This window comes from Bos indicus x Bos taurus, chromosome 26, assembly GCF_003369695.1.
Source record: "Bos indicus x Bos taurus breed Angus x Brahman F1 hybrid chromosome 26, Bos_hybrid_MaternalHap_v2.0, whole genome shotgun sequence".
Lineage (NCBI taxonomy): Eukaryota > Metazoa > Chordata > Mammalia > Artiodactyla > Bovidae > Bos > Bos indicus x Bos taurus.
In genome coordinates this window covers 34346196-34372690 of record NC_040101.1, presented here as the reverse complement: position 1 = coordinate 34372690, position 26495 = coordinate 34346196, and the positions used below count along the sequence as shown (strand labels likewise).

Sequence of the window (26495 nt, the reverse complement as noted above, 5' to 3'; positions counted from 1 at the left end):
TCATTTACAGAGCTTTGCTGGGAGGGGCAGTTTGGCAGCTTACATCATCATGTAAAGGTGTGGACACCCATGAGCTTGGTGGCAGCAACTTCAGTTCCAGAAATTTATCATTTTCATGAGCAAATCTGCATGTAAGGTGGATACTTACCACAGCATTTTTATAATAGTGGGAACTGGATTCTACCTACAGATTCACACAATGGGCTACAATGCAGTTGCTATACTGATATGGAAAGCTGTCTAGTAAAAGGCAAACCATAAAAAGCATGCATGATATGACCCTAATTATCACATATTTCACATATATGTGCACAGACACGTCAGAAAGCTTTAAGAACAGTGATGATCTATCTGTTTATAACAAGTGAATTTGTTTTATAATAGGTAGAAGTAAAGATGTTTTCTTTTAAAATAAAACAGAATTATGGTAAGTTTAAATTTAACAGTATGCATTGTTTGATTATCTCTCTTCACACACACATACACACATTTATATATACACACGTATACACATGCAGTCAGGAAAACCATTTGGAATCACATATCACAAATAATCACTGGGCTTCCTTGGTGGCTCAGATGGAAAAGAATCTGCTTGCAACGCAGGAGACCTGGGTTTGACTCCTAGGTCGGGAAGACCTGGCGAAGGGAATGGCAATTCACTCCAGCATTCTTGCCTGGAAAATGCCACAGACAGAGAAGCCTGGCGGGCTAGAGTCCATGGGGTTGCAAAGAGTCATACATGACTAAGCACACACACACACCACAAATCATTATTATGATTAACGTTGAATGACACTATGAAAAATTTCCCCTTCTTTGTTATAGTCATAACCACCAAGACAAAATAATAAAAAGACTTTTACTTTGGAGTGGAGCAACCAACCTTTTATTAAGAAAAAAAAAATGAAACCATAATTTCATCAACCAATTATATTAATTTTCATTTTCCCCCATGTGCTAAAAATCAAGTTTTAATTGTAGTGCATATTAACTATTACACTCTAGTTTGTCACCTCATAGTGCATATACATTTTCCATGTTGCCAAAATAATTTAATTACTACTTAACATCCCATTGACTTCATACAGTTCAATGCACATAACTGTACCAATGTTATTAAACACTCAGATTGTTTCCAGTTTTCATTGGGATAAATAATCCTGCTCTAAGAATCTTTTTTTTTTTTTCTTTTTTAAAGAATCTTTACACGCAGAGCTGTTTTTTCCTCTTGCGATCTTTTCCTAGGATAAATTTCCTAAACTGGGCTCGCCGAATCAAAGGCAATTACTATGCTCATGTATACGCTAGGCTTTGTTCTTAGGTCATGTGTGTCCTTATGGATTTCTAGAGAGAGAGAACTGGGATCAGAAGTCAGAGCTCTGCCGACAACTAGGTGTGTGATCTTAAGCAGCAGCTTTAACCTCTGTGGGTTTTAATTCTTTTAAACTAAAGATTTCAGTAAGATGTCAAAAAAGATTTCTTCCATTTATGAAATTTTTTGTGGTTTTCCAATACTGCAAAATTTCAAAAGACCGGATGTAAAGTCCAAAGAAAGTTCCAAGGTAATGGCTCAAAAATGTTTTAAGGAATGAAAGTAACATTGATGAGCCCTGCAAGGTTTTTTTAAAGGGAATCTATCATTAGGACCTCCAGGGCATTTCTGGATGGCAGACTACATGCTGGTTAAGGAGATAAAGCTATCTGTTACCACAGGCTGCACTAACTATTTCCACTATTCTTATATACACTGTCCATCTGGGTTTGGTTCCCAGATCTGTCACTGACTATGGTTTTAGGCATGTTAACAACTTCTTTCTACTTTAGTTTTCTCCTCTGTATAACAGGGATAATAAATAGTAGCTACTTTATAGGCACCATATTCTAAAGAGAAAATGAGATCCTGCCTGTTAATTCCTTAGCATAATACCCAGCAACACAAAGGCCTCAGTAAATGCTATCTGCTATTAGCTGAATGTCTAAAATAGTGCGGTCCTCAGTCTTTTTCCTTTCTGACTTGTGATGTGTGGGGAATGCAAAAAGCCCCTCAGCAGGTGAGGGGTGGGTGGGTGTTGTACAGAATATCTAAGAAAGGGGGTGGAGGTAGTAGATGTACTTAAAAAATCCCAACGAATACCAGCCACCAACCCGCAATAAAAAATGATGTGTAATATATAATTTCTTCCATAACGATCTTATCTTTGGGCAGACTATGATGTAAGAATTATTGGTAAAACAAAGACTAAAACCCAAAACAAATCCCTCTGTAACACTGACTCAGCTGCCTGCTCTTTACCTTCGGCCTCCTCCAAGTCTTTTTTGTTGGCTAACAGGATCTCATCTCGCTGGTCTGTCAACAGATCGGCCAGGTGATGGATAATCTCTGCTCTCTAGGAAGAAAGGTAAAAGATTAACACAAATAAGCAAACATGTTAACTCATGAAGAATGCACATTACACTTTTAGACTTACTCTTCTGAGTGTGCCAGGCCTTGCTCCTAAATCCCATTAACAATGACTGAAATCTCCTTACTTCATTCATTCATTCCCTACCACCACTCCCCTCATTTTTCCTTCCTCTCTCAGTACTAATCTTTCCACTTTTCTTCCTCTTGTACCACTCCTGATCATGATGATTAACAAACCGTGGCCTTGTGTTTGGGGAGAAGGCATGCATTATTTGGTTCACTGATGAGATGGGCCAGCACTTGGAATCAGCATGATATACACACTGCACTTATTTAACAGCACCAGCTGTATACCTGATTTCCCAGGTTAAGTTTTTGCATCTAGTTCTTTTTTGACAATTATTAATGACAATTAATGTAAAAATCCAGTCCTGAATGCTGGAGGAGACCCCAATCCTTACCCACCTAGATGAGAAGACATAGAAAATCAGAGTAGTGATTATTGAAGGAGTAAAAGAAGTGACTAAAGAGAAAGAGAAACTAAGGTCCTCTTGGGCTTTCCTTTCTTTACTTGTAGTTATTTCAAATTTTCTTTTCCATTCTCAGGCCAAAGAACTCCTCAGAAGAAACCTATATACATCACTTTCAAATCTAGCCTTAACATCACAACTGTCAGGGAGCCAGCCCCCGCTTCCACCCAACTTTCTCACATTTTATTGCATCTGCTACTTCAACTGACTGAATCACTGCAGACAGGGCAGGGCTAAGCTATGGAGCAGACTGAAGCTTCCATCTTGTAGGTAAGCTACGTGATTTGGGTGAGTTGGGATAAGTTACTTTCCTACATTTCCCTGCCCAGTATGTGGCAGGATTAGGGATCCTCTCTGGTCTCATGATTTTCATGATACTTTTGATCAAAACATCATAATGATGCCAAGCTACCTCAGACTTCAGCCTATAAAAGACAGAGGAGAAAATGAAATCGAGAAAAAGGGCAAAATAAATCTGAATCACACTTATTACCCAGATTTAAGTCTATGGGACCTGAGGAATAGATGGAGAAAGAGCAGGCTTGACTGTGCACTAAACCTCACAGCATGACTTGCTCTGAAAACCAACAGAACTATCAGCAAAGATTATTACCTGCTCAGGTTCCAAAGTGGCCAACATCCTTCCTCCTGATCGAGCCATTTCTCCCTGCTGCTCCACAGTAGGGCCTGTAAGAACATGTGCAGACATCAGCTCACGGTCATGACATGCTTGTTTCACATCCAGAGATCACTCTTACCAATAAACTGGCAGATGAGCATACCAGATTAACTCAGGAAGAAACACAAGAACCTGTCTGCACACAATAAGATTTACATCTTTTGGAGTTCTCTATTCCACTTTGGCTTAAATTTTCTAATGTGTTTGCATTGCTGAATGTAGATTATATGACAATGCTGACGTTTTGAACATCTGAGAGCACACACACCATTTGTTATGCATCTTTGCATCTCTAGTGTTCCCTAGCACCTGGCATCCAGCATGGGCCTAGCAAATGTTTGTTGAGAAAATGGATACTTATATTCTTTAACTTGATGATTTTAGCAAGAAAAGGAGGCTTAGTTAGTCAGGTTAGGTAAGTTTTACAAAAACATAGGAGAATCCAATTTTGCAAGCAGTGTTCAAAACTACACCATGTTTCATACTATTAGCACATCAATTTTGTGAGCTCTCCTCCTAGGAGAGCTCTGTCTTCAGCCCCATCTAGGCCGTGGAGGCACTAGCTATCATCCACAGACCACGGGACACTACGAAGAACTACTTACCTGCAGGTTTTACTTCGGAAAAGAAGGTACCAACTTTCTTTCCCTCCACAATGTCTGTGATGACATGCCCGGACACCTTGGGGTGGGTCCCATTGGCAATGACCACAGAAGTACCACCTTGTAAAGCCCAGAGAGCCGCTTTCACCTAATGGGAGAAGTTAGATCCATGGATGAGATTCAGACCTTTAATTTATTTTTACCAGTAAGTATAGAAACAGATTTTTATTCCAAATTATATCTAGAAATTTTACTAATATTTAAAAAGAACAATTAAGATGATAATAATACATCCAAATGGCATTTATTCATTACTGACTATGAAATTCTGGTTAGGTACAAGTATAACACATATGATGATACAACCATTAATCACACAGGTTCAGGGATATCTGAAACGGCATTCACTTAAGTATTCAATACTTCGTGATCCAGACCTTTGCAGGGTCTAGACCCCTGCACTTTAAACATGTAAAAACAAAGAAAATACAATGTGATACTAAGCAATTTAAGTATGTGCAGGAAGGTTTTCAAGTAGCTCGGAAGCTCTGAAGACACACTCAGCCCATGTGTTTGTCTCAGCCCAATCCTGGCATGTGTTGTCTAAAGAGGAACCAATCTGCTCTTTGTGCTCAGTGTGTTCTCCACGACAGTGGTACTGAGACACGTGACTTCTACGTTTGACTTGTTGTGCCTCAACTCAAGTGTCCAGCCTGCTGCTTGACCAGAATATGACTGAGTACTCTGAGCTACATACATGGGGTTGTGGTCTTCACCTCTGCCATTGCTACAAATGATGCTATACCTGAAGGGTGTAACTTCTTAGAAAAATTAATGGGAGAGAAGAATATTGTAAAAGATTTTATCAGAAAATATTTGAGCTCTAATAAAAACACTTAAGAGGATTTGTGAATTTTAAAAAATACACACCCTGTTCTTTAAGAGGTTATAATATGAACACATTCTTTATACATCACTAATACATACATAGAAAGACATGACTAAATACAGGGACACAATATTCATGAAACCTTTATTTAGACATGCATCATCTTTGTATCTTTATATACATCAGCCCTCAAACAATTACAAAAGCAAGAAGGATAAAATACTGTTTGGTTTTAAAATTGTTATGGGCAGTAAAGGCAACAGAGTCCTACCTTGGCTTCCATGCCACCCATTCCAACTCTGGACTTGGTTCCGAATGTCACAGACTGCTGATCACCAGGATAAAATATATCAATGAGCTTTGCATCATCTGACCCTGGGGGGCTGTCAAAGAGGCCTAAAAAGTAAACAAGAGTCAGTAATACTGTTTAGCAGAAGTGAGCAACCCCCAAGAGAGACTTCCCCGGGGACCTCCCAACCACTCTGTACTCGATTTATCCAGGTAAATTCTGCTATTTGGCCAGCTCTGATGAGAAAAGAGGTTAAGAGGTCCATGGAGCCTACCCACACTGAAAATCAGCTCCAGGAGAACGTACCTTACATACTTTTATTAACTTTGCCTGGTAAATGAATGTTTGCCAGCATCAGAGCACGGCATATCCCTGGCACAAAATTTACCAGTCCTGCCTATAGTCTACAGTGAAGCTGTCCTCACCTTTGCCATTGCTACTTATGATACTGAACCTTAAGGATGCAACTGAAAAAGGTGAGTGGCTTTTGCGCAAGCAGTGCAGCAGCTGGATACTTTTTAATGAGACTATTTCCAAGGACATGAAATATGAGAGGTTCTCATTCACTCTCAGAGTACCCTTTCAAAAAGTCACACTGCACTCCCCACATTATGGGTAAGCCTCTGAAGGTCAGGCTGAGTTAGCAGAAGAGCGCAGATCTGTCACCATAAAGCCAATGTCCTCTTTAAAACTGAGGAGACTGACATAAAATGAGAGTTACACAAAATGTTATATGCATACCATCCAAGATTAAAAATCTTCACAATTTCACTTTGAAAAAGAGTGTATCTGAGCCTTGAAAGGCGAGGTCTAAGGGGAGCACAGGCAGAGGGAACTGTTAGCAGTCAGAGGCTGGCTGACAGACATTTAGGCAGTGATGTTCTGGTTTCAAGTTACTGCTTTTCTTGTGCTAAAATACACCCTTCTGCTCCCAATCTTTAATACAATCAGGCCATATTCATCCTCCCTGAGAGAGTAAGGGAGTCAGAGTGGTGAGAATGGCTAGCGTCCAGTGCACAACAAAGCAGTGCAGACCACGAGCAGCAATTACACACAGAAAGAGGAACAACCGCTCAGAGCCCCTGTCTGCCCCAACCCAGCAGCCCACAGCTCTGGGCGCTCAGGGCTGGTTCTTCTCAGAAGGCATTATGCTATGAGATCATAAATAGTATGCGACAATTTAAGCCAAACCTCTAGACACCTCGAGTTCCTAGCATTCTGATATTTCACCTACTTTTCTTTTTCATTATAGCAGCCTCTCAAACCCACTAAGAGTGTACTTAAAATTCTGGCATCTTTCTAAAAATCAATATTCAGTGGATAACTAATCACAGTTAACAGCACAAGCCTGCCAATGGCCAATTTTGGTGTTTCAGGCTGCATTAAAACTAAGGTTTACTAAAGTCTAGTTCAAACTGGGTTTTATTTTTATTATTATTTTTAAAAATAATTTTATTTATTTATTTCTGGCTATGCTGGGTCTTTGTGGATACATGCTGGCTTTCTCTAAACCAGGAACAAATCCTGCCATATTAACCTGCCATGGGTGTGGGGCAGGGAACTAAATAGGTTTTTTCCTAACTTGCTGAGAATGTAGTGGGGGACTTATGGGATCCTGTAGGTTTGGCCCACTTCAGATACCTCTACCATATTCTCTATGGATCAAAATGGGAGCAGGCTAAGAAAGTGAACAGAGTGAATGGGAAGCCAAGTTGGAGCTGGGAGGGCCCCTCCATGAGGAGGGGGAAAGCAGAGAGGAGTAGAGTAACACACAAGAACACAGAAGTCACATGGAATTTCCATAGTGGAGCCAGTTTAAAATAATGTATCTCTTGATTTACATTAAAAACTAAAAGTGATCAAGACCACAAGGCGGTACCACTTCACACCCACCAGCGTGGCTATAATCAAAATGCCAGGTACCAAGAAGGAAGGGCTGGTGAGGATGGGAGAAGCTAGAACCTCATACACTGCTGGGAAAATGTAAAATGGTGCAGCTGCTCAGGAAACAAGCCTGGTACTTCCTCAGAAGTTTGAACAAATGATCCAGCAATTCTACCCCTAAGTAAAATAAAAAGTATGTTCACACCAAAACTTGTGCACAAATGCTCACAGAATCAGTAGTTATAATAGCTTAAATGTCTACCATCTTGACAATTAGGAAAATAAAACTTACAAATAGGTAGTGTATCTACATAGTGGAGTATTATTTGGCAATAAAAATAAATGAAGTACTAATATGTGCTATAACATCAACGAACCTTGAGAACAGTAAACCAGTCATGAAGGATCACATTCACATACTGTATGATCACACTTATATAAAATGTCTAGAATAGGCAAATCAATAGACAGAGGGGGGGACTTCCCTGGTGGTCCAATCGATAAAACTCTGCGCTCCCAATGCAGGGGGCCCAGGTTCAATCCTTGACTGGGGAACTAAGATCCCATATGCCACAACTAAACCCATGCACCTTAACTACTGAGCCTACGTAATACAGGCCCCATGCAGCACAGCTAGAGAAGCCCACATGCCACAATGAAGACCCAGAGCAGTCAAAAAAAAAAAAAAAAGTAGAGACAGAAGGTAGATTTGAGGTTGCCAAGGGCTGGAGGGTTTCAAAGGATGTGAGGAGTGACTGCTTAAGGGTTTGAGTTTCTTGTTGGAGTGATTAAAAATGTTCTAAATTGTGGGGAGGGTTGAACAATTGTATGAATATACTGAAAATCATTGAACTGTAAATTTTAAAAGGTAATTATATGTTATGTGAATTATATCTCCATACAGCTGTTGTAAAAAACAAAATTAAAGTGCCTGGAAATGACAACATTTCACAGCATTCAAACTTCATCTCCCAGGTGCCTCCCCTCCACCACCACCTTTTTTGAATCATAATCATAAAACCCTCTTCAGACCATATGGGCTCAGAAAATAATGGTCTACAGTGAAAAGATCAGGGGAACTCATGCTCACATATACAGTATTTAAAAGACAGGATATAAAGAATAGGCATTTCTTTGTACCTTCTACATCTGAAAGAACAATTAAGAGGTCAGTCTTCATTTCCACAGCCAGACGGGCAGCCAGGCTATCATTATCTTTAACACTAATAACCTAAAATACAGGTATAAAAAGTTGTGAGTAAAGGACCTATGCAGTTCAAACAGAAGTTCACAGAAGTACTCAGCTAGGCTCTGGCAGGCAAAATGAACGAATCTGAGCATGTGCATGATAGCTCTTAAAGGCCCTTTCAGTCTGCAAAACACCATGCCAACTGGCAACCCCCTCTCCAAACATGCCTCCTTCTCTCCACTGACACACACAAGCCATGCTCACAGCACCACCTTAAATCCTTATTGCGCCTCACCAGTTGAATGAAACCCCCTGATTTTACAAGAGCTTATGCAGCCACTGCTCCAGGAGGCCAGCTTATCTCCCATTTCTCCATTTTGTTTATGCCCAACATCTGGTGTTAGTACATGCAGCATAGCATGGCATTAGTGTCTACAGCATGCTCAACCCTCATGAATACTTCACCCACATTTACCCCCTGGAGATCGCTATTGGGCTCTGCTGGAGGGACAACAGCATCGTTTGTGTTGACAATGGGGACGATGTTCATTCGGAGAAGCTCATGAAGAGTCCCATTGAGGTTCCGGCGCTTCTGCTCATCATGGAAATCCAAATTGGTCACCAAAATCTAAAAGGATTAAAGAGAATGAAAATGTGGGGGAGAGGAAAATAGTGAACTTCCTAGGAATAGCATTCATACAAAGGATGCTAAGAGTATAGGAGTTAAACTTGAGGTTTCTTGGATCCTGAAAAGTTAAAAATGGAACACATCTTTGGAGACTTGTCTAATTCTTCTGGCGATGAGAGAAAAGAATCACCTGGAAGATTTTAGGATGCTCAAGCCATCTTGCAAAAGTACTTTAATCCTTAGAAAGCTATGAAATCTCATCCATTTACAAAATTAAGAAAATGAACGTACCTACTTTAGAGGGATCTGGGGACAGTAATAACTGCCATTTCTAAACAATCTTTGTGTCCCAGCATTTGATTCAAAGTCTGGCCATACACACAGTAGGTGCTGAAACACGTGAGTGAGTGAATGAACCATTACTCTGCCTGAAACATGTACTGAATAAAATGGAACAGGCCGTACTGTCCCTATTTTTGCTCTGTGGCTGACCACTGTCGGAGTTAGCCAAGACTGTATCTGAGCAAGTGGGATGAGTCTGAGAGGCTTATGGAGATGAGTCTTTACACACACTGAAAGAAGGGCTCGACATAACTAGTTCAGGGACAGATTTACTCAAGCAGCTCAAAGGCAAGAGTGGAGAGCTGGGTGTGGGGGCAGGCTAACAGCCCCCCCTTGCTGGAATCAGAATATTAGGCAATGTTTAGCAGGAGAGAAAGATAAATGGGGATGATAGCAGGAAACAAAATGGTAACAAACTCCTAAGCTCATGAATTAAACGTTTCAATGAAATCCCTCTGATGTTCATGGAAGAAGGCTCCTGTGGTACAGGACAGAGCTGAGGTAGGAAAGGCTAGAGGCAAATGGTCAATAAGGAAGGTACTGAAAGAGTACAAGTGGGAAGGGTTAAGTCCTGAACTAGGGTCTGGCCATGGTAACTGAAAAGATAACAGCAGCCTTAATGATATGTGATATTTGGGCGATGAAGACAAAAATGGTAACATCACCAAGGGAAGTAATTTACTCACTCATCTGATAAATTGTTTGCATACCTCTGAAATGCCAGACCCTGTACTAGCTGTTGGGATGGAGAATAAATATGCTGATGATTTGGGGAAGATGGAATAGGTTAGATCATGAATGTCTTTTCAGAAAGTTTAGTCCTGCAGGAAACAGGTCTGGGTCAAAGGTGAACATATAGATTCTGGTCCTGGTGGTGGAAGGTCAAACAATAAAAGTAAACACATGTGTAAGTAGGAGAGGCAAGCAGGAGGTATAAAGGTCCAGTGAAAATATCAGTTGCTCAAACAGATTAGCAAGTAAGAGATGGAAGACAAGAAACCAGAGAGAAAAGTATGTGTTTGGAGAAAGTCAATCTGTTAGGATGCAAATCAGGTTCATTTCTACGAAGAAAAAATAGCTGCTGTTCTTGTTTAAGTCTTTAACCTGACAACTTATGGGAAACTTTCAAAAGCCCCCAGTAATGGTCTTAAGAACAGGATTACTAAAGAAAACAAGGAATCACGGGATAAGGCGCAAAGAGCGAAGATTTCCTATAGATCAGATCTTAGGCAAGGCAAAGGTGTTGGGAGTGAAGGGGCCCCTAGAGGAAGGCAACAAAAGCAAAGTTCCTGGACTTTACTTTCCTCACCTGGTTCCAGGCACTTTGAAAAAAAAAAAAAAGACTAAAACTGTCATTGGACTATGGAGGGAAAAAGAACTGATAATAAAAGGTGCCCAAAATTGAGATTTCCATTGAATTTATGTGACTGAAAAAAAATCTGAGACTTCAGAGTGGGGTCCCAGACACAAGCAAAAGTGAACAAGTCCACGCTTTTCTGTTTCAGCTCCCTTACTCAATGACACTCTGAACATCACTGTGGATAACAACTGCGAAAAAGATGGAAAAACAGAAAAAGTGACAGGAAATACAAGAGCCAAACCTGGAAGGATGTATAATAACATCATCTGTATATAAAAACATCTGTGTAAATGACAGGGTCAGAGGCAGCAAATCTGAAAATAACTTGGTAAGTTAGGTTTTTTTTTAGTTGTTTGGTGATATTTAAATGTTTCTATTTGGTGTACAGTTGTATAGTTGATTAAAAAATACAACTGACAAGAATTCTGTAAATTAGGGTAAAAAAGAAATAATGTAGAAAGAAGATTCTAGAACATTCAGGCGGTAACCTCATGTTCCGTGAGGACTGGAACATGGCTGATTTGTTTGCTGCAGTATCCCCGATGTCTAACAGACTCCTCAGTACACAATGGTGCACAATAAACATTTGCTAAATGAATTAAAAACCAACGAACCAACAGCAATATCCTTCACATATATAATACTTCTTATACACATATATATGTATATACTTCTTATACTATATATAATACATAGTAGATATGTATTATATAAGGCAACCAGACGTAAGGAGAAACAAGCCACCCGAAGTCAAAGAAGTCAATGAAATAAAGACATCTAACCTATCTTCAGAGGAAGTATGGGTTCTTGGAGTAGTTCTAAGAGTTACAAGTATAGCAACAAGAGCTAACATTACTGAGAAAAGTATGTGTTGTACCAAACACATTAAATGCTTTTCATAAATTTTCTCATTGAGTCCTTCTGAAAACCCTCTGCCATAGGCACTGATGACATCCTCATTTTTCAATACGGAAACTGAGGCACAAAAAGGCTAAAAACTTTCTCAGATCTTCCATCTAGCAAGTGCTGAGGCTGAGACTGTATCCTGTCAGTCTGGCTCCAGAGCCCGGCTGGCAATCACCTTATTCCACGGGAATCACCCTCACAGGTCCCATCCCCTTGCAAAGGTCAGCCTCTCACCTGGGCAGCACAGATGCTGTACTGGGTAAACATGGCTTCATACAAGGCCATCAGCCCACTCTGTCCAGCAGCTGCACAGGCTCGGGCTTCTAAGACTGGAATTGCCTGTAACATGCCAACAGACAAGGTGTGGTTGGGAGGGTGGGGAGGAGGCCTAAGGACCCAGTTATAGGGGGTGGGGAAGCCACACTCACCATCTCTTTCAGGTGGTTCTGCCCTGAGTGTAGGGCCTGCCTTACACTCTGAGACAGAAGGATCTCATGGCGCAAGCGTTGCTTGCCGAAGGCTACAGCTCCACTCGTCACCAGCATCATCTCTCGGCCTTGATTCTGCAGCACTGACACCTGATGATGACAAAGGAAAAGGCATAAGTCCCTGTAATATCTCTTTCCTCTCGTCACAAGAGATTCAGTCAGGGTAGACTAATGAGTGGATCCCAAGTGCCGGCTTATAGATCAGCACTGGGCTGGCTCTGGAAGAAATCACCCAGGTTGTGTGATAAAAATACAGAGTTCTACACATTTCCTCAAATCTGATAAGTAGATGGCAGACAGAAATGACAAGTTTTAATAAGGGGATCCTGATATGCAGTCAGGTTTGGCACCAACAGGACTTGAAGATACACAGAACAGTCTATAATGTGGAAGGCCTAGCTGTTTGAGGAAATGAAGCCCAGAACACAAGTTTGGAGCCAGGAAATGCAACATAAACTTAGCAGATGGCTTCTCATATTCTAAGGCATGCCCTGGGGAGATGATGCTGTTTCCAGGGCACGTCTGACTCTTGTGGGCAGCCTCTGGCTAGACCAGGGACAGACGCTGCTGCTCTTCTGCTCTGTCTGCCTAAAACAGTGTTGGTTACTTTGTTTCCCACCTGGGAGGGATCCACATGAGAGAATCAAAGAGTCGATATTCCTAACCTGTCCATTCCTCCTGATGCTTTAACCCTAAAACCTGGATCAGGAACTTATGAGACAGCTACGATAAATCATAATCTAAAAAATTTATTTCTTACACAACATAGTAAATCAACTGTACTTTAATAAATTTTTTTGAAATGAGAAAAAACTTTTTATCATAGAAAATTTCATACTTAGGTAAAGTGGTAAGAATCAAATGATAAATTTCCATAGACTCATGACCCAGCTTCAACAACTATCTCACGGCCAATTTCTCCAATATTCCTTTTATAGCTCCATTGTTATTTTAATATGAATCCCAGACTCCAGACACATTTGCTGGTTTGCAAATATTTCTGAAAGTAATTGCTAAAACACAAAGTAAACGCATATATCCACAAAACTAAATTTATTATCTAAAACATTTCAATAATTCCCTAATATCAAATATCCAGTCAGTGTTCACATTTCCCCACTTTTTTAAGCTTGCTTAAATTGAGATGCAAATTAAGCCCACACACTGCAATTAGTTGAAGGGTCTCTTAATTCATTTTTAATCCATAGGTTCCCCTTTATCATTTTCTTCCCTTGTAATTGTTCATTAAAGAAACTGGGTTGTCCCTCAAGGTTTCTCAACCTTGACTTTCCTGCTTCTGTCCCTGTGATACAGTTTAATGCTGTATTCTCTTTGCTGCAAACTGCTGTTAGGTATGGAGGTTTGATCTTTTATGTCAAGAATTCTTTACATGTCATGGTGTCCATCAAGGGGATACAGAAGGCCTGCATTCTTTCTGTGATGTTAGTTACTACTGATGATCATCACCAAGACCGGTTAATTCATTACGCGCTACACTGATATTCTAATTCATTCATTTCTTCCCTATTTAAAGGCTGGAATACTTCCATAAAGGGAAACTTTCCTTCATCAACTATATGGCTACCTTGAGGTATGACTTATATGTGAAAGGCACCACAGATGTGTCTTTCCCTTTATTCACCAGTTTCCTAAATGAGTAGGCTCTCTGGTGCCGGGAGCCAGTGTGAGGAACTCCACCCGTGGCAAAGGTCATGAGGAAGGAGGCTGGGCATACGCAAAGGAGGGATTGAGCCTCAGGAGTCCCCCTGGAAATTCTCGAGCACCTACCCCCAAAACCAGAGTCCGCCTACTTTACTGCTTTGTGCTCTCACCTACACCTCTGACTTTACGGGTGGCTGTCCCCCACCACCTCTCTCTGAAAAAGTTAATTTACAGCTCCAGTTGATAAAGTTCCTGGGCGTGACAAGAGCGTTTCAACCTACAAACTCCTTTGGAAGTCCTCTAGCCTGCCTGAACAGGTTCTTCCGGCCACATATGATTGTTCACAGCCTCCCAACCGTGAGAGGCATGAGATGTTCTAAACTGTCTAAATATAGATTCCTTTGAGCAGTTAAAAGATTGATTAGAAATTGTATTGTTGAAGGGTTTTTCACTTGTTGGGCCAATGTTTGCTGCTAAGTTTCCATATCCCTTTGCTACTGTGTCCCTGGGAGTGTACTGATTAATATAATTGGTGTAGTAGCTTTAATGCTTGTAACCTTGGACCCTTGAGTTAATTCTTTTCTTGTTATAGCCCACCACACCTTTGCCCTATAGGAATGCAACTTTATCTAATGCTTTCAGAGGGTGGCGCCAGACTTTAGAATAATCACCTTTAAAGAAAAATAAGTTTTCTGAAGTAAGGGTCATAAAATGTTAACAGGCCTCCTGGCCAGAAAATGATGTAAATCACCTAAACTTTTGCATGTGATAAGTTTGCAGGAAGAAAGCCTGGCTTACTACTGACTCTACCCCTTCCCCCATTATCCTCTATGCACAACTTAAGGTATAAAAACTACTTTGGAAAATAAAGTGCAGGCCTTGTTCACCGAAGCTTGGTCTCCCCATGTTGTTCTTTCTCTCACCTTCTGGCTGAATTCCCATCTGCAGCGTGGAGGCTCGTCAAGACTACTAATTATGCCTGGGCTTCTAAGATCTGACCGGGGAGGCCTTAGTGTCTCCTCTCCTTCGGGAGAACGGGAGGACACCTGCGGCCTACGTAGGTGACACAAATTCCTTGTCTTGGAATTTTATTAGCTTTCCACGTAAACCAAGTTATTCAGCCTCTTTTCTCCACTGAATTTTCTCACTGAGCTATCCTTATTTAACTACTCTTTAATTAACATTTAATAAGCTATTGTTTCCTGATCTCCAACGCCGTCCCCACTTCGAATTCCCTGGATCCACCGGGGCTGGACCCCAGCACTCTGGAATCCTTCAAAAGTAACCAATGAATATTTTTTAAGTATCATTGTCATTCATAGATTTAAATATATTTTACGTGCTTAAATTCAGTGCAATAATTATCGATATTCAGATATTTCCATCTTTGGCCAATGGAATCTACTTTAAGTTGGCTCCTGAGTCTACCTAACATGATCAGATCCTTGGACAAGATAGTGGACTCTGTATGTCAGGACTGCCCTGGCCTAGAAAACTGTTCCTTAAGGTCCATGGGTGTCCCTAGAAGGAGAGCTGGCAACCTAAGCAAACCATTACCAGGTTCTCCCCACTTCATCAGGTTTCTCCTTTGCTCAAAATCTTCAATCTTCTTTTAGGCAGAAACTCAATTCCTCCACCCAGTGTCAAAGCCTTAACTAATGGAATTAGACACATTCTCCCTGATGAAATCACCTCCACTGCCTTCAAGCTCAGCTCCCTCCCTGACCCATCAGCATGCCAAACTCATTCCTGCTTTTGTCTCCTGTCTGGAGACTACTCCTGGAGCCTTCCTGTTCCCAGGACCACCAGGCCACACAATTCCAGGGGCACCATTCACAATGTGCACTTAGCAGCATGGAACACTTCCCCTTTGCTGTTTCAAATCCTGTCAGTCACAAAGGCTCACCCTGAGGTTCATCTCTCTGAGGAAGTTCCAACAGTGACCACATTCATCCAACCTTCCCACCTCCGGACCTGTCAGTACCTCTCATTTGGGTCCTCTCATTTGGATATGGTCTGCCTTGAACAATCACCTAATTATTTTGGGAGTCCCAGTTTATTCTGGTTTCCCAAGGGGAGAGACTACATACAGTTAGAGGCAGCCCTCTATTTACACAGGGACCAAACTCTGTCTCCAGATTGAATTACCAAGAGATCTGTGCAAGGAATCTTGGCTGTGGAAGGCCTCAAAGCAGAAGTAGCCCTTTGATAAACATTTGTTAAACTGAACTGAACTGAGGGACTCAATCTCAAAGGCAGATCTCATGATAATTGCTGAGTACAGAAAACATATGACGAAAATTCCATCAAGTTTTAGCAGTATTCTAATACCCACTTCAGTAAAAATGTTTTTTAAAACTGAAAACATAGCTATGGAAGACAGAGCTGAGTTACAGCTAGGACAGAAAAACTCCAGCTTTATCTCAAGGATATTTGGATGTCTGGGTTTTTGACTCTTGGTCAAGAGTTTACAAACTATGACCTGCGGGTCAACTTTGACCTGCGCCTGTTTTTGGAAACAAAGTTTTATCAGAACACAGCCACACTTGTTCACTTACATACTGTCTAAGGTTGCTTCTGTGGTACAATGGTATGTGAGTAGTTGAGACGGACACTGAATGGCTTACAGAGAGTAACACATTCAGTACTGGTCTTTTACAGGGAAAGTTTGCTGATCCCCGCACTCCCAGAAAAGATACGGGTAGTGGGATTTGTGATGTGATGTTTAAAGTCCAAAACTCACATGTTGGCCCCTTAAAGTCAGCTTCTTTACTGATAAACTATCAGCAGTCAGTCTGGTAAAAAATTCCCACTGAAAACTCTGCTTGAGGCCTTGCAAAGCCAAGATTCCTTGCACAGACCTCCTGGTGATTCAATCTGGAAACAGTGTGTCCTATGCAGATAAGGACCTTGGGGGGCTTGTGCACAGGATTTCTTTCAGCCCCTCAGTGCTTGCTTACCTTCCCTTCTGTGGCCTTGCATCCCTCTGCCTTTAAAGGAAAATCTTATATGGGTATTCTCTGTGGAGTCTGGTGAGTCTTTTCAAATATTTGAACTTGGGAAATATTTGCAATGACAGCTTCTACGTATTTCAAGATTACTGGGCTAATTAAAAAAGATAAAGCCTAGCAAAAGGTGGGGGGAAGCTCAATATTCACACAAATCTAGAGTTGGGTACTCAACTCTGACTATGACTACCTGGGGAACTTTAAAAACACAGAGGGGTGAGCCCCATCCCATCTTTACTTATTAAGTGGCTGAGTGTGAAGCCCAGGCATCGCCAAGCCCCTCGGTGATTTTAATGTGCAGCCAGGATTAAGAACCACTGACATACACAGCTCCTTCTCCCTAAGATGCCTGAGGGATGAACTGCACGAAATCAACTCTGCTCCTTGACATTCCCTCTGCTTGCCCTGGGATGCTTGTCTCCTGGTGGCACCTTTTCAGGAAAGGGAGTTTTCAGATCGGGTTAAATCTACTGTAGTCAAATGAGGATTATTTTTACAAGCTATGAAATCTGAAATGACAGCTTAAAAAATGGACTCTGTTTTAGTTCAGCTGAATTTTCCATCTTGGGAATTACCTGCTCAACAATAGACGCCAGGCGCCCCAGGGCCAGGCCACATTCATCCCCTCGGGTCACCACGGCACTTCCGAGTTTCACCACAATTCTCTTTGCATGCTTCAGCTCACTGCGGTGGGCAAAAGACTTGCCATGTGTACGACTGAGGGGCACAGTGATAAAGGGGATGTTGCTCCAAGAACGAACATGTCTGATGGCTGAGGGCTGAACACGACCTGCAAAACCCAAACAAAGTCAAATGCAAGAAAAAAAGAGAGAAATACATGATATAATTTCTCATTGAAAATATGCATGCAAAATAGTAACCAGTTCAGCCACCAAAAAATAGTTTTACCATTCTCAACTGAAGAAAACCAGTATATCAAAAACCACATCAAGCATGTTTTAGTCCAGTATTGTGTGGAGTTTGTATCCAGTACACAGGTACACTCCAATATTGCTGGTCAAGAATTTATACAAAATCTTTCCTGAAGACATGTTGGCAAAATGTATTAAAAACCTTAAAAATATTCACATCTTTGATTCAGCAATTTCACATTCAGGAAATTTAATCTAAGGAACTAATCAGAGATAGAGACAAAGAAATTAATCAGCAGGCTATTCATCAGCATTATTTATAATAGGAAAAATCAGAAGCAGAGTAAATGTTCAAAAACAGGCAGGAAGATTTAATATTTTTAGAATTTTTAATAATATGGGGAAATGGTCATGATATGTTGTTTCACATGCATTCCTAAATGCATACAAAAAGGTAAATAAATAAAAATATTTAATCTCATTTTATCTCATGATGATATTATGGGTGACTTATTTTTCTTTATTCTTATCTATGTTTTCCAAACTTAGGCAGCAAAAATGTATTGCTTTCATAACCAGAAAAATATGTGTGCTTTTAAAGAAACCACACTGCTATAAAAGTCTGATTAGCTAAGACAATATAAAGTAACTGGTATAAGTAATAAAAAATCATAACTAATCTCCCTATAAATTTTCTCTCAAACATGGCAGCAAGAATTCAGATAGCTGTAACAAGGATAAAAGAAACTGGATAGCTTTCTGAAGGAAAAATAATGTTGGAGTCAGATCCTTCTTTGTATCCCTGTGGACATCTGCCCCTAATCAATTCTTTCCTGATTCTTCTTGTAACATTGAACAAGATTTCTAAGAAACCAAACAAAAACAAACAAATAAATAACCCCAAAAAGAATCCTCACCACAACAAAACAAAAAACTTGATTAAAAAGCTGAAAGTAAGTCACACCTGAACATCAGGCACTGAACCTCCTTATCACTTCTCGAGAATCCAACTTCCTGCTGACTGCCTTCCCTCACAGTTTTCTACCTATCACCACAGACCTTAATAAATACTGGAATGAGTTACTAAAGTAATCATTCTGAGCCACCTTTCAGACTATTCTTCTATAATTCTATTATTAGAGTAACCTCCTTCACTTGAATCAACTATTCTCACCTCCCTTTATATTTACAGATTTCTCAGAATTTCTCTACCCAGTGCCTCTATCTCCCGACCACTGACTCCTCTAACTGTAACTGAGCGTCCGCTGTCTCTGTCTACACTACAAAAATTAGGGTAAAGCAGGCAGATCCCTATTCTCATGGACCAGAAGATCACTGTGTGTTCTCCTCCCTCTCTACCTCCTTCACACACAAACCTGAGAAAGAACATTTTAAATGAAGTCATAAAGAGTCTTTTCTCTCCTCTCTTAAATAACCATTTCTTTAAGTGACAATGTTTCAGATCTGTGGAGATTAAAGAAAGACGATATGGTCTTTTTTCACAAGACTTGCAATCTGGTTTCAGCAGACAGCTGCACAGTAAGCCCATCACCTGGGATAGAACTGGAGCTTGACACCCTTGCTAGACCTGTTCCTGGTGAGGGGGTCCTAGGAACCAAAGGACCGGTGTGTTGTGGGGGCTGTTCCCTGGACAGCTCTCTTTCTTCATCAGGTTCATCGATATAGGTACCCTGGCCTAGTCTTCAAGGATACTATCTTAAGCAATATACACACCTAAGTCTAAGCATAAAAGCTGTATACCTAATAGTTTTGGCCCCACTGACCTGATGGAGGAAGGGGTGTAGAGGGAGAGACTTACTCTCCTGGAGTTTGGACCTATGATCGTCAGTGGCTGTATGCAGCGCTCAGAACTGTACCCGTGCAGCATGCATCTCTCTTAATGGCTTTCAAGGCCTGGTGGCCACTTTTCTCTCCTGTGCATTGTAGCACATGTCCTGGCCTAGAAAAGTGCTGCGCATGGGTGGGGCAATCTGAGAGGGCACCTCAGGGACACAGGTAGTGGCAAGCAGGTGAGTCCTAGCAGGCCAGGTTAGCATGAATGAAACTCCTGATCCACAGTCTGTATCAGCAGAAGAGGGTGGCATGGCTTGGTGCCAGGCAGTCAAGGGTCACTCTGGCGACAGGCAACTGGGTCACAGCACATCAAGTTTAAGGAAAGGTTCGAGAAGAGGCCACATCTATGAACAAGGTTTTAAGCAAATAAAAGCTCAGTCACATCTAGTGGGCTCTGCACCAAGGAGCATTCTATGGGGCCCAGGGCTTTCCCAGGTTTCCTATTCTGTGACAATGTGACAATGCTGTCACCCTTCTAGATTGACTCTATCTTCCTTGAGGGCATTTTTTACGTTCTGCAGTGTATTATACTTTTTGGGGTTCAAATGAAGAACTGAGAAGGCCTTGATTAGTTAGGAAAAATCCACGGCTTCTGAATAGGTAATCTCTTCCCATCTTCTAAGGACCTTTAGGCCCCAAGTCTCAAAGAAAAGCCATCTACTCCTGTTAAGGATGAAGGGATACCAAGGTACATATGTATACACATGTGCTGGGGGGAGGGGCTGCCCATATTCATCGAAAGTGCCACGAGTCACACTTCAAGGGAGAAGCCCTTTAGCTTTTCAGCATCAGAGTCCTAATACTCAGTAATGAGGCTGTATTTCAGGCCTGAACAGGAAGGGACCTGGAGATGGTTTCTATCTCCCTTCCTGCCCTTCCACTTCCCTCTGTTTGTATCTATATGCTTTCTCATTTGCCTTTTCTCTTGTTTGCTCTTCTGCTCATCATGGTCAGTGAACATGGGGCTCCAGAAATAACTGAATACAAAGAAAAATCTAGGGATAAGATTACAAAGTGTCTCCTGTGAATGAGTCTAATAAGAATAAACAATAATATCAACAATAAAAACCCTAAAGTGAATACTATATAGCAGGAACTGTGTTAAAACTATTCCTACACCTTATACAGAGGCACAGGAAATATGAAGGGAGTGTCTGACTCTGGAGTCAGACTTCCTGGGTTGGAATCTCAACTCCTTCACTTACTTGCTGTTACCTCATTTTCCTCATAAGGTTTTTGTGGAGGATGAAATGAGTTAATGCATGAACAGGGACTGGCACAAAGTAAACACTTAATAAATATTAGGTGGTATATAAAAATGTGTTAGCTATGACTATCATCATCTTCGTGAATTCTCATGAGTTAAGACTCAAAAGTTAGGTATTACTATGCGTTAGTTTTTATTATTTAGTTCAGTTCAGTCGCTCAGTTATGTCCAATTCTTTGTGACCGCATGGACTGCAGCACGCCAGTCCATCACCAACTCCTGGAGTTTACTCAAACTCATGCCCATTGAATTGGTGATGCCATCCAACCATCTCATCCTCTGTCGTCCCCTTCTCCTCCCGCCTTCAATCTTAGCCTCATTTTATACATAAGGAAGCCGCGGCTCAGAGAAGTTGAATAACTTATCAGCATTATCAGACTGCAAAAACGGCCACAATACTTGAAGCTGTTCCCATCCACAGGTGGAATCTATTTTCTCCTCTCCTGGCCCTCTGACTTGCTTTGACCAATACAGTGCAGCAGAGCCCGCACTGTATAAACAAGCCTAGCTGTTTACAACACTGTATACAAGCCTGTTTTAACTTCGATGAGATCCAATTTATCAGTTTTTCATTTTATGGGCTGTACATGTGTGCTAAGTCTCTATAGTCATGACCTACCGTTTTCTAAAAGCCTGTTTAAAACACTATATACAAGCCTAGCTCTGTATAAACTCTGAGCTTAGGTCACAGAGACCTTGTTACTCCCAAGCTTGCTGTTCTTGGGAAGCACCATGTGAAGAAGCCATGGATAGCCTGCTGTAGGATGGGAGACCATGTGGAACAGAGATGATCTGTCACCCCAGGAGACTCCCCACTGGCCTTCAACAATCAACCCTGACCTGGGCCAAAGTTGAGAGCTGACAAGGACATGGAACCACTGTGTAGCTGAGCCTGATCCAAAATGCCAGCTCATGGAATTGTGACCTAAATCCATAGCTGTGGTCACTAAGTAAGTAGCAGAGGTAGTTTTCAAACATAGGGAGCCTAGTTTCAGACCCTCAGCTTTTAAACTTTACACTCTTCTTTACATGAAAGCTTCCCTTGTGGCTCAGACAGTAAAGAATCTGCCTGCAATGTGGGAGATACAAGTTTGATCCCTAGGTCAGGAAGATCCCTTGGAGAAAGAAACAGCAAACCACTCCAGTGTTCCTGCCTAGAGAATTCCATGGACAGAGGAGCCTGGCGGGCTACAGCCCATGGGGTTGCAAAGAGTTGGACATGACTGAGCAACTATACTTGCATGAATGGGAAACAGATTTTTCCAATGGTGATAAGCTTGATTAGCTGGTAAGCAAGTACTCTTGCAGAAAGGTTTTGAGATTTGTTGATAACATTTAGGTGTTATCAAGGAGACAGGTAATTCAATATATCATAAACAGCCTTTGAAACTAGACCTCTATAAGCAAAAAAAAAAAAAAAAAAAGAATCTTGACCTAACTATCACACCTTATACAAATATTAATTCAAAATGGATCATGGGACTTCAATGTAAGCACAAAACTTTTAGGGAAAAAAACACAGAAGAAAATCTTCAAGATCTAAGGCTATAAAAGAGTTCTCAGATTTGAGCTCACATGTACAATCCATGGGCTTCTCAGGTGGCGCAAGTAGTAAAGAAAGAATCCGCCTACCAACACAGGAGATCCCAGTGACTCGGGTTCGATCCCTGGGTCAGGAAGATCCCCTGGAGGAGGGTATGGCAACCCACTCCAGTATTCTTGCGTGGAGAATCCCACGGACAGAGGAACCTGGTGGGCTACAGTCCATGGGGTAAAAAACACTAGGTCACAACTATAGGGACTTAGCACACACATACAATCCATAAAATGAAAAACTGATAAATTGGATCTCATCAAAGTTAAAAAAACAAAAATCACTTTCCTCTATGAAAGACCCTGTTAAGGGACTTAAATGGCAAGCCACAAACTGGGAGAAAATATTTTCAAAGCACAAATCCAACCAAGGACTAGTATCTAGCAGACGCTAAAAAACTCAAAGTTCAACAGTAGAAAACCAAACAATCCAATTAAAAACGACATTTCACAATGAGGATATTCAGACGGCAAATGAGCACATGAAAAGATGTTCAATCTCATCAGCCAACAGGGAAAAGGAAAACCACAGTGAGATATCATTATGTATCTATCAAAATGGATAACTAAAAGAGTGGCAACATCAGATGCTGTTGAGGATGAGGAGAAAGTAGATCACTCATACACTGCTGGTGTGAACGTAAAATGGTACAGCCACTGCAAAAACAGTTTGCCAATTTCTTATGAAACTAACTACCACATTGCACTGAGCAGCTTCAAGTGCAAGCAACAAATTCTGGTAAATTCTCTTTTCATTTCCATTCTGTTATGAATATTTTCTAATTTTCCTTCTTTTTTTTAAAATGTTTTTAACTGAGACAGACCTAAAATCGCAGCTTCTGGAAGAACCATTTGTTCTTGCCGGTCTTGTATCTCTCCTCATACTTGACCTTGGCTTCTCGTCGGGCCTTGCGTTTGAGAGCAGGGTCTCTGAAGACATCCTTGTTGACAACAGTTTTGTCCAAGGGGATATCCACAGAGTACCTTGGGGGCATGAGGTGATTATAATTATAAACTTTCACAAAAGACTTGATCTTTGACCTCTTGGCAATTTTCTTCTTGCCCATGGCAGCTGTCATTTTGCGTGGATAGCAATCAATTCCAGCCACCAGACCACGGCTGTAGGGTCGGTCTGAGGTGCCATCATCAGTGTTCTTCACGATGACCGCTTTGCGTCTGGAGTAGTGACTGGCCAGGACCAGCACCACCTTTCCGGATTTCATGAACTTACCCATTTCAGCAGCTACCACTCGAGACTAAAGCAGAAAGGGTCCAATTTTCCTTCTTATGGCTTAGATATACCCATCATTTAAAAGTGAACATTTAATTTCCAAATACACGGGGTTTTTAAAGTATCTTTAATATTAATTTCTCATTTTGATACTAATTTCTCACTTAAATGTTTTCTTCTCTGCAATCATCCTCTGTGTTTTTTCAGTCTTCTAGCTTTATTGAGGCTTTCAATGGCTTTAAGTGTGATCTCTTTTGTCACACTTCATTTGAAAATATGTGAGTTATTTTCAAATATCTTTTGATATTGATTTCTAACAGAATTCCACAGAGATAAGAGAACAGACTCTGTATGATTTAAATACCTTTAGACTATGAACTTTTTGCACCTTGTTTTATATTCCTGGATATCTTCCAGTGTCTCCTAGTTATAGTCTATGGAAACTTGAACATGATTTGTATCCTACTATTCTGTGAAAATTGTGTAAATGTTAATTATGTTGAATTCATTCATGGTGCTTTTCAGGTGTACCATATCCTTCTACTTTTCTGTATATTCACTCTATTAATTTTTAAGAGTGATATTGAAACTCCAACTAAAAACTTATCTACTTAAAAAAATTTTTAAATATAATGGAACTACAAGTAACTTTGTTCTATATTTTCCAAGTCTCCTGTAAATGTGTTAGGCATACTTTTTTTTTTTTTTTTTAATTAATTTATTATTTATTTGGCTGTGCTGGGGTTTTAGTGGTGGCACCCAGGAATCTTCAATCTTCACTACGGCTCGAGGGATCGTGGCATATGGGATCTAGTTCCCTGGGCAGGGATCGAACCCGGGCCCTCTGCTTGGGGAGCATGGAGCCTTTGCCTCTGGACCATCAGGGAAGTCCCTAAGCATACTTTCATAATTTAAAAAAGAGAGAGAAAAATTAACTACCACATGCAACCAGCACACAACCCGGAAACTGAACTATTGGACATTTATGCCAAATCACCACAACTATATTCACACAAAATCCTGTACACAAATGTTCACAGCAGTCTTATTCACCACAGACAAAAAAGTAACCAGATGTCCTTCAATGATGAATGGTTACACTAACTGTGGCACCCCCATACCACTAAATACTACTCAGTCATAAAAATAAACAAAGTGATACAGACAACAAGAATCTCCAGAGATTTATGCTGAGTAAAAAAGGTCACCCCCAAAGGTCAGATACTGTATGATTTCATTTACATAACATTTACAAATTATAAAAATGGAGAACAGATTATAGGCTGCCAAGGGTTAGGGACAGGAAGCAGGATGGTTAGATAAGAGAAACTGAAGGGCTCCATAGTGATGGAAATCTTAACCCGCTTCTGTCCACACTGATGCCCTGGTTGAGACACCGGGGTAACTAGGCGTAAGTGCTCTCTTGGTATTTGTTCTTAAAGCTGCAAGCGAATCTATAATTACCTCAAAATTAAACACTTCATTACAAAAAAGGGAATGAACAATAATAGCCTGCAAAAAATCTGGGGGGATTAAATAAAAGTAATGTTTTATCTTTAAAAGTCTTTTTAAATTTTGAGGGTTTTTTTTTTTTTTTACATACCAGAAGCTGTAAAATTAATGTACACAACTTCATGAGTTTGCAGGTAAGTATACACTTGTGAAACCAGTGCCATAATCTATGCCATAACCTGTCTATCCCCTCCAAAAACTTTACGTTATTGGTAAATACAGCATTTCAGCAGTATGCTGCTTCCCTGCTTATTGCCTTTGTCCAATTCTGCCAAATAAGTTTTTTTCCTCTTTAAAACTTTGTTTTCAAACACACTTGGACCAAACCTCCCACATACTTATGTTTCCTAGGATACCTACGAGATCTGGAGAGTATTGTGGGCTGGACCCAGGGCAGGAGACGCTGGGTGAAGGACTGGGACCCAGAGCGGCAGACTTGACTCAACATGCTGTGAGGTGGTCACTGACCAAGGTACCTGCAGAATTCATTTTTAAAAAATAAATAATCAAAATACTAGACAGTTCATTTTACTTTCATCCACCTCCCCACACCGAGAGTAAAAACTTGACTCTCCTGATCCAAACTCTTCTATATTAGAGGAACTCCTACCTCTTCTACATACAGAAAACAGAGAAAAACAAACGGCTCCTCCCCCAAGCTCTGACTCTATTCCTTGCTTAGGACCATCTTAAGTTTTTTTTTCTGTTTGTTTTTAATAAATTTATTTCTATTTTTTGGCTGCACTAGGTCTTCACTGCTGTGTATGGGCTTTCTCTAGTCGTGGCGAGTGGGGGTTACTCTTCATTGCAGTGCAAAGACTACTCATTGTGGTGGCTTCTCCTGTTCGGGAGAGTGGGTTCCAGGCATGCAGGCTGCATTAGTTGTGGTGGCTTCTCCTGTTCGGGAGAGTGGGTTCCAGGCACGCAGGCTGCATTAGTTGTGGTGGCTTCTCCTGTTCGGGAGAGTGGGTCCCAGGCACGCAGGCTGCATTAGTTGTGGCATGTAGGCTCAGCAGTTGTGGTGCACAAACTTAGTTGCTTCAAGGCAGGAGGGATCTTCTTGGACCAGGGATCAAACCCATGTTCCCTGCATTGGCAGGTGAATTCTTAACTACTAGACCACCAGGGAAGTCCCAGGGCCATCTTAGTTTTTATAGAAAAAAATAGGAACTAAGTATTATGAATATTTTGAGTGACAAAAAACATCTTCAAGGTATAATGTTTATCTACTGATATTAAATCTTCACTACAATTTCTACACCATTAGGGAGTCTTCAACCAATCAAAAACAGATTCCACATTC

The 26495-nt window shown here is 40.9% G+C and overlaps 1 protein-coding gene and 1 pseudogene across 3 annotated transcripts in view; both read right to left on the bottom strand.

The window, feature by feature from the left end:
* ALDH18A1 (aldehyde dehydrogenase 18 family member A1) overlaps positions 1 to 26495 on the bottom strand; it is a 41377-nt gene that overhangs the window by 12118 nt on the left and 2764 nt on the right. The window contains exons 2-11 of one of the 2 annotated variants that reach the window (XM_027529224.1): positions 25553 to 25668; positions 17439 to 17653; positions 12134 to 12283; positions 11940 to 12044; positions 8939 to 9097; positions 8421 to 8511; positions 5379 to 5503; positions 4222 to 4366; positions 3551 to 3624; positions 2297 to 2390 (exon numbers count right to left, since the gene is read on the bottom strand). In XM_027529224.1, coding sequence (XP_027385025.1) covers positions 2297 to 2390; positions 3551 to 3624; positions 4222 to 4366; positions 5379 to 5503; positions 8421 to 8511; positions 8939 to 9097; positions 11940 to 12044; positions 12134 to 12283; positions 17439 to 17653; positions 25553 to 25640 — 1246 coding nt within the window. In that variant the 5' untranslated portion in view covers positions 25641 to 25668. The remainder of the gene's footprint in view (positions 1 to 2296; positions 2391 to 3550; positions 3625 to 4221; positions 4367 to 5378; positions 5504 to 8420; positions 8512 to 8938; positions 9098 to 11939; positions 12045 to 12133; positions 12284 to 17438; positions 17654 to 25552; positions 25669 to 26495) is intronic. The other variant, XM_027529225.1, reaches the window with a different exon arrangement.
* Positions 23244 to 23715, bottom strand: LOC113884584 (annotated as a pseudogene). Its single transcript, XR_003508921.1, has one exon. The product of XR_003508921.1 is annotated as a 60S ribosomal protein L27 pseudogene (transcript).